The sequence below is a fragment of the Somniosus microcephalus genome, chromosome 15, assembly GCF_052327205.1.
Source record: "Somniosus microcephalus isolate GS21.2 chromosome 15, FLI_Smic_1.0, whole genome shotgun sequence".
NCBI classification, from domain to species: Eukaryota; Metazoa; Chordata; class Chondrichthyes; order Squaliformes; family Somniosidae; genus Somniosus; species Somniosus microcephalus.
The window spans coordinates 47,123,444-47,137,665 of record NC_141001.1 but is presented as its reverse complement, the minus strand read 5'-3'; the positions used below and the strand labels follow the sequence as shown (position 1 = coordinate 47,137,665).

Below are 14,222 nucleotides of genomic sequence, written 5' to 3'. Positions count from 1 at the left end.
CCCATATAACTTGGTGTCAGAGACATGCTACTTTTTATACCATTTATAAATATCATGATCAGCAGCAGCCCCAGCACTGACCCCTAGCATTCTTCACTGGTCAAAGCCCTCTAATCTCATTGATCGCTGCCCTTTGTTTCCTATTAGTTAGCCAGGTGCTTCACAAAGATTTATTGGCCAAGACCCAATATCCTCAGCTTTGTCCGAGAGCTGGGGGAGAGTGAGCCAATCTGGGGAGGGGTAAGAGGTGAGTGAAGTTCAATCTGTTCTACAATTTCTTTATTTTTGCTGTGACCTTTAAAAATTTTTTTTTCTTGTTTCTAGACCACCATAGGAGAGAAAATCCAGGCAGAGGGGTCAGCAAGCAGACAAAAAAATCCAGTCCTTAAAAAAAAAAATCAGTCAGAATCAGTATATTTGCAAGTTAGTGACTCAGCCAGGGATTCATGGGTTAAAAGTATCTGCATAAAAACTGACCCTTTTTATTAATTGCCGCTAGACCACACAGGCTGTTTTGGTTCACGCTCTATAATGTAAAGGTTTATCAGATATAAGTTTTTTTTAAAGCAATGTTTGCATGGTGGATACAAGTTAAACATTGGGAGCTAGCCTGTACCAGGCTGACAAAATGGACCTAATCTACATACCTCAGCCAGTGGGGGAGGGGAAACGCACTGTTTCTCTAGTGTATATGTCCAGGTTCAAAGTGCGACACTGTCACTATATAAAGCATTAAGATCACCACACAAAATATTCCGGTATTCATACTTAGAATAGTTATGAAGCTATCGGTCCAGAAATTCTCCGGGGCCTCTGCCGGTTTGCTGCTAGAACTCTAGCGGGAGGCCAGCGAAAGCCCCAATTGGCGGAGACCTGGTTGTGCCAGGGCTCCACTGCTTCCAGGAGTTCCCTCAATGCCTTGTAAGGGGGCAGAACTTCTGTCTACCCTGGGCAGAACTTCTGTCTACCCTGTACAAGGCAAATTACAGCTGGGGGGTGGTGGGGGAGGGAGTGGGTGGAGCCAGGCCCAGGGAATCTCTAAGCCGTGAATTCCTGCTCCTCAGGCTCGTTTGGGAGCCAGCGTTGCAGTGGCAGATGGTATGCCGAGCGAGTGGAGGTGTACTGAACTTCACAAGGGCATATGTTGGCCCCACTGATGGGAGTCCAGGCCTGGCAAGCAGCTTGGGACCCCCAAAGAGTCTCCACGTATGGGGAGAGGGCAGGAAAGTGGAGTTGATGTAGAAATTCAGCCATGATCTTACTGAATGGGGAGAAGGCTTGAGGGGCCATATGGCCTACTCCTGCTCCTATTTCTTATGTAAATAAAATCTTCAGAACACAAAAGGAACGGGGGCCGATTCCCAAGGTTGGGGGGAGCAAGATAACACCCCTAGGCAGGTGGGCGCTGCAGTTTCTGGCTGGGTGGGGCCAGTGGGCACCAGAAATGTGGCCAAAGTAGCGCTTGAGCCCATTGACCCCATGTTAATATGATAGGCTCAGCATTTGAGGGCACCGCCGGTCGCAATCCTGGCATAAGAACTGGGATTATGACCTAAGGAATTATGGAGCCATTAAAAAGGAGAAATAAGGATACTTCTGGGTGTTAGGTAATTGGGAAGGAGCTAAAGAAAGTTCAGGGGCCAATTTTCCTGTACATTGCACCTGGGAAATGCTCTCTTCTCAAAGGAAAGGGGGACAGAAACCCGTGACACCAGGACTCCATTCCCTTTGTGTTGCCCTTGGGTTTCTGGAACTTCCCTTAAGGAGAAGCGGAGTGCCTGCACCTACAACAGGAGCCGTCAAAGCATTGCTATGGTAATGAGGGAAAAGTCCCCTGTTCTCCCACCAAAAAAGAAGTCTTCAAGTTCACTGGCAGGCTGACGAAACAACCGGTCACCAATAGAGAGGGGAGGAGGCAGCAAGACGAGGAAGAGCCAAAAAGACAAGGCCTTTCTTTCCAAAGCCACCCCATGGATCTAAGGACAGCAGCCAGATGGCCCTGTAGCTGTAGTGGCTGCATCTCTGACCCCTGATTCTAGGTGCAAGCTCTACCAGGGAGTGGGTCTGTGCCAAGGTTATGTCAGAGGTAGGATAATTAATTGACCTAACCAAGAAAAGAGAAAGAACTTGCATTTATATAGCGCCTTTCACAACCTCAGGACATCCCAAAGCGCTTCACAGCCAATTAAGAACTTTTTAATTGAAGTGCAGTCACTGTTGTAATGTAGGAAATGCAGCAGCCAATTTTCCACACAGCAAGGTCCCACAAACAGCAATTGATAATGACCAGATAATCTGTTTTCTGCTGAAGTTGGTTGAGGGATAAATATTGGCCAACATAGCAGGAGAACTGCCCTGCTCTTCGAATAGTGCCATGGGATCTTTTATGTCCGCTCAAGAGGGCAGACAGGGGTTGGGTTTAATGGTGAATTCCTCTGCTCTACCCAGAAGTAGAGGCGAGTTCAGGTCATTGCATGTAGAGTGCCCCTCGGATGTGCTTCGCTTGCCTGTTTCCCAGGCACAGGAGGGACAGGAAAATCGGACCCTCTTTCTGTTCTTGTTAGAAAGAAGGCTATACTTTTTTTCAAATTAGACAGTGAGTTTCAGCAGATTATTCTACTGTGGGGTGAATCAAAGCCAATCCCCCAGTTAAACATTTTTACTCTAGATTGCTCCCTGTCCTTTTCCATAGCTAATCTAAACCTTATGATACTATGATCACTGTTCCCTAAATGTTAACCTGCTGACACTTGCTCCACTTGACCCACCTCATTCCCCAGAACCAGATCCAGCAATGCCTCCTCCCTCGTCGGGCTTGAAACATACTGATCAAGAAAGATCTCCTGAACACACTTCAGAAATTCTTCCCCTTCTCTGCCCTCAACACTATTACGATCCCAGTTTATATTAGGATAGTTGAAGTCCCTGATTATTACTACTCTATAGTTCTTGCACCTCTCTGTTATTTCTCTGCAAATTTGCTCCTCCATATCTTTCCCACTATTTGGTGATCTATAGAATACATTTAGTAGTGTAATGGCACCTCTATTATTTCTTAACTCTAGCCGTATAGATTCTGTCCTTGACCCCTCCAGGACATCCTCCCTCTCCAGCACTGTAACATTCTCCTTGACCAATACTGCCACACCACCTCCTGCTGTGAATGGTGAGACATAACGGTAGCCCCCCCTCCCCACAATGGTGATGCATGTGAAAGGAATGTCTTGGGCATTGTAGGGCTGCTTTATGGTGTTGGTGTGGGGTGGCGCCAACCTGGCGCATCATTTGGCATCCAGGGTGTACAGCATCAAGTGAAGTAAATTTGGCCATGGTGAGGCAATGTGCTTGGGTGCGGATGCCCTGTGTCCTGTGCAGCATCAGGTGAATGCGGAGAAGGTTGGTGCTGTTGTTGGTGCTGCTGGTGTGCCTGGTGATGCTGGTGTGCCTGGTGATGCTGGTGTTGGGGTTGATCGTGGTGGAATTCTGAGGACCAAGGTGAGATTTTTTCAAGGGCTCAAATGCTGATGGAAAAGATGGCAGCTGAAGTTGAGATGACAAAAGCGATCTGAAGAGGTTGTTCCAAGGAGGTGACACTGGATGGAGAGTTTGCTCCAAACCTCCAAAAAGCTGAAAAGTGTATTCAAAATCCTGAAGGCTTCAGCTTCTAAGGAGGTGATTTTCTGACACTGGAGGAGGCGGGATTGGAGTCGGGAAAGGCGGGAAAATTCGAATTACTGAGGTCGGATCAGAAACCCGACTCCAACCCGCCTCCATGGGATTTCGCTGGTGCCGGTTTTGGCAGTCGGGAAACGCTCCTGCCTCCAGCTGGCCATAGCGTTAATTAACTACTGCAAATGCTCGTTAAAGGCCTCTCTAATCCTATTTTGAGAGGCTCTCTTGAATTTACCATCATTTCGGCGTGCCTCACGCAACTTCTGAACCATGCCAGGTAAACCTGGTGGGTTGACTCGTGGGTGGCCTCCTCACTGCTGCAGGTCTAACAAGACCTCGTTTTCTGCAGCAAGGATTACTTGCAGGTGCCAGACCTTGGCTTTAAAAGGTCTGTGAGCACTTTCAGAAGGCCTTCCAAAGTCGGAGGTGCTACAGCTTGACTCCATCAACTGTGGGATCTCCTGGAAAGAACCTCGCCCCACTTACAATGAGCGCTTCCCCAGAGGAGGCATCTGCAAGCAGAATGGGAAACATTCATTTCCTTACACCTTGGACCTCAGATGAGGATGAGGATTTGGAGGAGGAGGATGATCTGGAGGAGGAGGAGCAGGAGGAGGAGCAGCAGGAGGTCAGAGCGCTGGTGTTTCAACCAGCAGCAGCACGTGAGCACATGGCTGCCAGGGATTAACTTATCATGGCCAGATTTGTATAGGTTGGCCAAGTTGGCACATGTCCTTGGCTTTATGCCAGGACTTCATTGACAATGGACATGACTCTCTGGCCTCCTTTCAGTCAGGCCACCAACTTGACAACGCAAGTGTGGCGTTGCCCACAATGTGGAGCTGCCTATGGCTAAGTAACAGATGGCATAACGCCAACATTTTGGCATCAAATCATGTTAATGCTTTCCAACAGGGATGGCATTTCATCAATACACAGAAACAGTCTCCCAATCTACACACAGACCTGGGGTTTATATCCCTTGCCAGCTGCACCCACACAGCCTTGGTTTCTTTGGCAGGCCTCTTTCTCCGAGATGAGTGGAAGAGGACCTCCATGCTAGTTCTCACCCCCTCAAACAACATTTGCAGCGCCTCATCTGAGAGCCTCGGATATTCGTATTGGATATTCGTATCTCAAAAGATGTTGGAGGTGGTGTAGGAGAAGCAAAAATGCTGTGGAATGAGCCAAGGGAGGAAGAAGCCATAAAATCAGACTGGAAAAGTGCTGTCAACAGAGACAAGTTTCAGTCCCAAAACACAAATTAAGCAAGGCATCCCACACCTCTGAAATCAAGTGGCCAATCATGGGAAAATCTCAATTTTTTGAAAACTATCAGTGGAGGCGAGTTTCTGACACACCCAAGCCGAAACCCGCCTCCATCTCGCCTCCAGTGAGAAAATCGTTCCCTAAGATTGGGAATTGAACAGCTGTGAAAGGGTAGCTTTTATACCACTTTTGCAACTGTCAACTATTCACAGCAATGGAGAGTCATTGAGAACCCGGAATACTTACCTGACGTGATCCCCGAGCGCCGGGAACCTCGTAAAAAACATGGAAAAATCATTAGGACCTGGTAAAATGCTGTTTAAATACCTTTAAGCAACTTCTTAAGTATCTCAATTGCCTGACCCACCGCTTAGTGCTGGGTCTGCAAACCACAGGCAGACCGGCACTTGGGAAACTGACATGGAGGCGGTTCAGAGCAGACTTCAGCCCCGCTGTCAATCACTGCCATTTTGACAGCAGACCCACCTCCAAACCTGCCCTCTGAGCGCCAGCAAAATTCAGCCCAATGTATAGGGAAACAGGGAGATGAAGACTCATCCTAGCACTCTGTGTGTGTGTGTGATGGAACGAGTGTTCAAACTATAATATTTTTCAAATACATCATCCTAAATTAATTTTAGGTTAGGCCAAAAATTGTAAATTTAAACTGGAACTTTGTTGCTGCACCCCGAAAGGAATGCTTTGGTCTTGGGTCATTAGTTATACATAATAACATTTGCAGTTAACAATTAGGGAAGGTGACTCACCTCTATTTATGCTATTACCTATAAAGCAAACCCAAGCAGATCTAGGTTGTCTGGCTAATATCTTAGGTTTATGATAAGACAATGTACATAAATTTGCCAGAGAGTTGAAACAGAGTTGTGATTACTACAACCATAAACGGATTATGCCAGATGGAGTTTGCAAAAGGCTTTTAACAGACCAGAACTAGTAAATGTCTCTCAAGATGGCGATGGAGTTGCTATTCTCATTCCCCATCCATTGGACTGATATTTAGAATAATTATTTCTATTGCCCGTTGAGAAAGATCACACTGAGTGTGAAAAGCCTCCTTTGATGTGGAGTTTCAAAAGCTTGCTTGGATTAAGTGCAACTGGCTCTTCCTGTTCTGCAGTTTCCTTGTTTACACCATTTATTTACAAATCATAGCAGTGAGACAGAACCCCAAGGGTGCAGAGGTGTGTACCACCTGAGGATTCATAGACTCAGTTGATAGATTCTAAAAGGGACTTCATAACACTTGATTATTTTCAAGTCAGGAGAGTGTGTATGTTTAGTATTGAACTTTATTCTGTATTAATTTTGCATCTATGTATAGTTTAATCTTTGTAAAAAATGTAACTTGTAGTTTTAGCCTGAATGATTATATCTGAAAGCATGATATTTTTCCACCTATCAGAGTGAACAGGAGTCATAATGAGCCACCCATGTAATCTCTGGTGTGAAAGACCCCAGTAAAAGAACAATTTTTAATTTTGAGGCACGTAACAATCCGTAATGAAACAGAAAATTATCCTTTTGAGTATGGAATGTCTCTTGGAACTTGCACGTTTGTAAAGTGCCAAAAATGATTTTCCTTTACATTGGTTACTAAAATTGTAAATTTCAGATCATAGTGAATAAAGGACCACTTATGGAAACTGCAACTCACTGCAAACACAAAGAAGAATTGGGAGAAAGCCAAGTTTGTAACAGAAATGACTATGGTGAGTAACAAAGAAGAATGCATTTCTATAAACCTTTCGTGTTCTCAGGAAGTTCAAAAGTGCTTCACGGCCAATTAATTATCTTTGAAGTGTAGTCACTGATGTTAAATAGGCAAACACTATAGCTAGTCTGCACAGAGAAACGTTTTAGTTGAAGCATAAATGTTGGCCCCAACAAATCCTCTGCTCTTCTTGGGATAACACCATAGGATTTTTTATGTCCACCTGAACACGCAGAGCGGATCTCAGTTTAATGTCTCGCCTAAAAGATGACACCTCCAACAGTGCTGCACTCCTCAGTACTGCACTGAAGTGTCAGCCTAGATCATCTGCTCAAATCTCTGCGTGTGATTTGAGTCCATGACCTACCTGACTCAGGCAATAATGCTAGCAGCAAGCTGCTGACACACTTTCTGTTTACTGTCCTGTCCCAAAAGAGACCTACCATTTTAGTTCTCCTTCCTTCCAGGCTGCTCTGCTAATGTCACTGCACCACTTGCAACCCAGAGAAGCTCCAGTTACTGCAATGTCGATTAGACTGTGAACCAGCTTTGAAGCTAATAGTTAGTTAAAAAATTGTGAACATTATAGTTACTATCAAGAAAACACGGGTGGTAACCAGACGATAACTAGAGTCTTCCTGCCTGCTTTTAAAATTCAATTAAAAAAAATCAGATTAGAATGAGGAAAAACTCTCTTGCTCAGTCTCCTCCCTCTCAGTCTGCACTTCCTTATGTATTGTCTGCCTGTCTCTCGCTCTGACATCAGAAATTAGAATGTTTATATTTTCTGTACACATAATAAATATGATAATTTCAGACTTTCTATTTATTCAAAATGTAACTAAATTGTTTTTTCTTAAAAAAAATGAACTAAAATTAGGATGAGAAAAGACACACTCTCTCTCAGCTTAATGACCCTGACATTGTGTGGGGGTCTACCGGTCTCCTGTCAAAGCTCTGGCAGGATGCTGGTATAAACCCCATAGAATTTCAGGGCTGATATGTTTTCTGAAGTTTATGGAATAAAAAATAATTACACATCATTAATCAGACAGACATTCTCTTACACATACACACCCTCTCTGTTTTTCTTTAAAAACTCAAATAAACTTCAAGTGAAACAAGTTTTTGAAACTTGTCAGATTTTATTCAAAAATTTTGAAAAACAACTGAGCAGAAACTGCTAGAAAATAAAGAATGAAATTCAACAGTTCAGCTGATTAAATGGTACTGATATATCCTGGGAAACTGGGTACATTACACATGCTCAGACTGCACAATCTGCATTCATAGGAACAGGAGTAGACCATTCAGCCCCTCAAGCCTGTTCCAGCATTCAATTAGATCATGGTTGATATGTACCCTAAATCCATTTACCCACCTTTGCTCCATATCCCTTGAAACACTTACCTGTGCTCGCTGACCTACATTGGCTCCCGGTTAAGCAACGCCTCAATTTCAAAATCATCACCCTTATTTTCAAATCTCTAATCTCCTCCAGCCCCACAACCCCCACCACCCCCCTCCCCCATCCGAGGTATCTGCGCTCCTCTAATTCTGCCCTCTTGAGCATCCTGGATTATAATCGCTCAGCCATTGGTGGCTGTGCCTTCTGTTGACTAGACCCTAAGCTCTGGAATTCTCTGCCTAGACCTCTCCACCTCTCTTTCCTCCTTTAAGACGCTCCTTAAAACCTACCTCTTTGACCAAGATTTTGGTCACCTGCCCTAATTTCTTCTTATGTGGCTCAGTGTCAAATATTTTGTCTTATAATAATCCTGTGAAGCGCCTTGGGATGTTTTACTACGTTAAAGGCGCTATATAAATACAAGTTGTTGTTATTGTATCAAAAATATATTGATCTCAGTCTAGATCATTTCAATTAACCCAGCATCCACAGGCTTTATGGGGGGAGGGAGTTTCAGATTTCCACTACCCTTTGTGTGAAAGAGTGCTTCCTGATTTTACTCCAAATGGCCAAGCTCTGATTTTAAGATTGTGCCGCTTTGTTCTGGATTTCCCCATGAGATGATGTATAGTTTTTCTACTCTAGTTGGTTAACAGAGTCACAGCTCTGGGCAAAGTCCCAGATTTTGGGGAGAAGCTGAAGCCTTTAATAATGAAGGCATTAAAAGGCACAAAAGGCAATTCAATGGATAAATTTAATCATGTTATTGTGAATACATAATTATATGAGTTTTGAATTTTATTTGATACTCTATTTTGGACATTTTAGGATTACTAAGAAAAAAATTATGAAAATTATTTTTCAGAAAGCATTTTGAGTGATTTGTGGTGCAACAAAGAATGGTTTCTGGTAAGACTAAACATTTAAGATTGGAATTCCCATTAAAATACATTCAAGTGCTGGGCAAATTCCTCATTTCCACTTACCCGGGTGCATAGGAGGGCTTTGGTTCCACTTTGACGGCAGTTGTGTTGCTGTTCATGCAAAGGTTGCTGGGATAGCTTTTTGTTAGCATTCCATTGTTGCCGTTGCAGTTCACGTGGCCGCTGAGGCTTGGGCCGCATGATACGGGGTTTGGCATGAGGCCTCCATGCCTAGCAGCAACTGGAATACAGCTGGTGGTTACGTGACAAAGATGGTTGACTCCACTGGTGGAAGGGCTGTTTAGGTGTGCTGTGTTCACAATGGCGCTGGGGATAGGATGGCCGACTGAACCACTGCCAGATGCTTGAGGATTGGAATAACTTACTGAGACTGGGAGGTCTGGAAAACAGCTGCAGAGGAACGGAGCATGGGATACATTACACCATCATTCTTTTAAAAAAAGACAAAAACAATTATATTTAACAAAATGCAAAAATACATTTCTGATGACCCCCAATGTGCGTCTGACTTTGGGCTGCCAATATTTCATCTGGTAAACTAGGTAGAATTGCCATGGCAACAACCAGTCATAGCACAGCTTCTGGTAACTGCCATAGAATTTTTTGGGGGGCAATCAAAGTGGGCGCTGATAACATGTTGGTTACTCTCCACATAAGGTCGTAATAAATGTTTTTCAAAATCAAACCACCATAACAAAAAGGCAGGAATCTAATCTTCTGCAAGTGAGCCACTTTAATTTAATAAAGAATCTTTTGCAGGAAGCATGGAAGTGAAGTGTCTTTGTTCTGCTAAGGGCTTTGTGCCTGTATTTCATTTCACTGTTAATTTCAGATCTCCGCCATGTGGGCTTGCAAAGCTCAGGCTCTTCTACAAAGGAACTTTGACAAAAGTTAGAGGAGCAGTCACTGTGTCGTTCATGCACATCGTCCCATGCCCAAAATGGGGGAGGGGGAGGGTAAAGAATCACAAAACAAAATTGATATTAATTGCACAAACAACCTCGAAGATTGACACAATCTTACTTAAATAGGAGGTCAAAAGTTAAGATCACTCCCAAGGAAGAACCTTTGGTTTTCTAAATGCTAGAAATAACAGTTGGCAAAATTGGTGAATGAATGCCTAATGCCTTGATGTGACATACCTTTGTTTACTGCTTTAACAGAGACTTTAACCTGTTTATATTAAGTGGAGCACGTCCACCGAAGTAGCAAAAAGGAATATTATATGAAGACATCAAGAGGGTAATTTTGCAAGGATCTGCTCCGAATGCAGAACCTTACTGGCAGCGAATGCAGGTTGGAAAATTGGGGGTACAATGTTGTAGGCCCATCCTGACTACTGCGCTCCCTGCTAGTAAAGCTTTGTGATGGGAGTGGAGGGTCGCAAGTTAACCCCTGGGGTTAACTGATAAGCCCTGGCAAGTTTAATTAAACCCACAACCATGAAAAAATGCTAGTTCTTCACAAAGGATAATTACAACACTGTACTATATTTCACTGTCAATTGTCAGATGATAGGCATTTTTCTTTTGTAGATACACTGAGGAGGTCACTACTATGTATAAATTTAAAAGCCAAAACTTTGAAGATATCTGACACAGGCAAACATGGCTACTACCAAACAAAGCAGAAACTATAGGGCTCATTTTACTCCTTGCATTCGACGTGAAGGGGGCGTGTGGGGGGGGGGGTTAAAATAGAGGCAATGTCCTCCCCAACAAGTTGATGCCACACTCATGCCTGCCGCCAGTTTAACTGTGTTTCAGGTAGCGTGAGACCTTTCCTGCAGGCAGGCGAAGGCCTCATAAATATGCAAAAGTCAGGGGTCATATGATGTAAATAGGACCGCAACCCGATTTTACTGTGTAGTCACGAGCAGTGCCAGGCTCGCAAGAGAAAATTGGTGGCAAGTATGGGGCAGTAAAGGGGATGCGGAACCTGAGAGAATATCTAGTTCAGACTAAAAATTTGTAACGGGCGCCCTGCTTTGGTGGAATAGTCGGAGGTGTGCTTGTGTCCATCATTCGTGATTTCTTGATTTTCCGGATTATGTTTTGCCAAAAAAAGTTCCAGAAGCTGTGAATGAGATCAAACCCTTTCCTCACAGAGAGAGTTGAAAGGTTAAACAGATACATCAATGTGGTCATATGAAAACATGATCAATCTGTTGAAATGAAGAGTCATCACATCACCTCCTATTCTAATACATTCTTTCTCAGGACTTCAAAACAGTTAAACTCCTTACCTCCTTCCTCCAAAAGGCTTTTAAAATCCAAGCTTGTGACACCCAATCACCACCTCCTGATTTGTTTTGTCCTTTGTTCTCATCTTTTCAACTTTTTTGAGATTGGTGTTTCACTAGTTTATCAGTTTAAGAAAATGAATTGTGCAAGTTCTAATGATGGTGAGGTACCATATATGGTGAATGATTAAACCTTCCTTCCTGCTTTCTGTTGCGTCTGTGTATAATAAGACACAGACTGCGGAGAACAGTACAACAGGTGTTTACTCAACGTGGCTCACACTGCAACTGATCTGTACAGATTACTACTCAGTGCTATATACAGGTGTGGTCACTGCCGGTACTGCAGTATACATGAGCTGTAAAAGATAGTTCCCCACTTAAAAGGTATATACATTACAATTCCTCCCCTTTTAGATTAACAGTACCATAACACTCATTTAACAATTAAATATCAAACTAATTACAATTAACACTTTTAACATGCAACATTAGCTGAAAATAGTCTATTTATATATTCAGCCTTTGGGGAGGCTTCCTGATCCTTTCTGGATAGCGCCTTTCCCGAGTGTCTTGCTCTTGGTGCAGAGGCGATTCTGGCCCCCTGTCGTCGGCTGGTTCATCAGCTTCCGATGCTACTGTTTCTGGGGTAGATGCGACCTGTACGTCGGGTTCATCACCAGGTACGTATGGGCGAGGCATGGGGTTGACTTGTTCCTGTGACTCTAGGATCTCGTCAGCATGGCGTCTCACGATGCTCTCCCCAACGTCCACTGTGTACATTAGTGGGCCCTGCCGTGTGCATATCGTTCCTGGCTGCCATTTTTCTGTTCGGTAGTCGCGGGCCAAGACTGGTTGCCCTACATTGAAGCTCCTTGTTGGCTTCTCATGGATGTGCTGGAATTGCTTACTCTCAACATCTCTTCATACGTTTGGTCTGAGCAAATCCAGGCGAGGGCCTGGTTGGTGACTGCATGTGTCGCATTCCGGTAGGCAAACAGGAAATTGTCCACCTTGTGCTGCAGCGGAATGTTGTCATTGTACATAGTCTTTATTGCCTTCTTAAAGGTTTGTACGAACCTCTCAGCCAATCCATTTGTGGCTGGATGATACGGGGCGGATGTGTAATGCCTTACCCCATTCTTTTTCAAGAACCTCCGGAACTCTTCGGACACAAACTGTGGTCCGTTGTCGGAGCAAATCTGTTCTGGCAAGCCATTCCTGGCAAAAATGGTCCGTAGGACTGCAATAGTTTTCTCCGTGGTGGTGGAGGACATTTTGATGACCTCAGGCCATTTCGAGTGCGCATCCACGGCTATTAAAAACATTGAGTCCATGAATGGACCAGCAAAATCAATATGCACCCGTTGCCATGGAGATGAGGGCCACTCCCATGGGTGTAGAGGGGCCTGTGGTGGTGCATTTTGGACTTTTTGGCATCCTGAGCAGCTCTTGGTCAGGTCCTCGATTTGTTTATCGATTCCCGGCCACCACACATGAGCCCTGGCTAGGCTTTTCATTTTTACCCCTCCCAGATGACCCTCATGAAGCTCATTGAGCACTCTATCCCTTAACTTGGGTGGAATTACCACTCGGGATCCACACATCAAGGTCCCCCGGCACACTGACAGCTGTTCCCTCCTTGTCGAGAATGCTGGCAATAGTGAGTTGCCATGTGCTGGCCATCCCTTCACCGTCAAATCATATACCCGAGACAATGTCGGGTCATTTCGGGTTTCCTTTTCGATACAAGCGTTAGTTACCGGTAGGTATTCAACTATAGTCGAATGGAATATTTCGACAGGATCCACTGCTGGTGCTTCCTCCGCAGTAGGCAGTGGCAGGCGTGATAGCCCATCAGCATTTCCATGCTGTTTCGTGCCCTTATATTCAATCTCATAGTGATGCGCCCCTAGAAAAAGTGACCATCTTTGTAGTTGTTGCGCAGTCATCACCAGAACGCCCTTCTTCGGATTAAAAATGGAGACAAGGGGCTGGTGATCAGTCAGCAAGGTGAATTTCTGCCCGTGCAGATAGTGATTGAACTTTTTCACTCCCCACACTAGGCTAAGGGCCTCCCTGTCAATCTGGGCGTAGTTACGCTCGGCTGAGGTTAGTGATCGTCACGCAAAGGCTATTGGCCTCTCTGAGCCGTCCGAGAATTTGTGCGACAGCACTGCTCCAATGCCGTAGGGTGACGCATCACATGCCAACCGAATTGGTAATGCTGGGTTGTAATGGGCCAATACCTCTTTTGATGTGATTAGTGTTTTACTCTTCTGGAAAGCTCGTCTACATTCGTCACTCCACTTCCATGGCACCCCAGTTTGCAGTAGGGTGTTCAGTGGGTGTAGTATTGTAGACAAATTTGGCAAGAACTTATGGTAGTAGTTTACCAGCCCGAGGGACGACCTCAGTTGTGACACATTTTCCGGTGCTGGAGCCTTGACTACTGCCTCAATCTTCTCTGGGGACTTATGAAACCCCTCTTTATCGATAACGTGGCCACAATACGAGATCTGTTTTCTAAAAAACTCGCATTTCGGGCGGTTAGCTCGGAGCCCATATTCCTGCAATCTAGTGAGCACCTGCTCCAGGTTGGCAAGGTGATCACTGTCATTTTTGCCCGTGACCAGGATGTCGTCCAAATAACACTGGGTCCCTGGGATCCCTTGCAGGACTTGTTCCATTGCCCTCTGCCAAATAGCTGGAGCTGATGCTACCCCGAATACCAGCCGGTTGTATTGGTAGAGACCTTTATGGGTGTTGATTGTGAGGTATTTTTTTGATGCTTCTTCTACCTCCATTTGCAGATACGCCTGGGCCAGATCAATCTTAGTGAAGCATTTCCCTCCAGATAGCGAGGCGAAAATATCTTCAATCCGCGGAAGTGGATATTGTACGGTGTGAAGGACCGGGTTCACTGTTACCTTAAAGTCCCCACAGATGCGAACC

General features: G+C 44.7%; 1 protein-coding gene across 1 annotated transcript in view; it reads right to left on the bottom strand.

Moving 5' to 3' along the window:
• Positions 1–14,222, bottom strand: part of myrf (myelin regulatory factor) — a 326,052-nt gene that overhangs the window by 128,330 nt on the left and 183,500 nt on the right. The window contains exon 4 of the mRNA XM_086008505.1: positions 9,068–9,415. Coding sequence (XP_085864631.1) covers positions 9,068–9,415 — 348 coding nt within the window. The remainder of the gene's footprint in view (positions 1–9,067; positions 9,416–14,222) is intronic.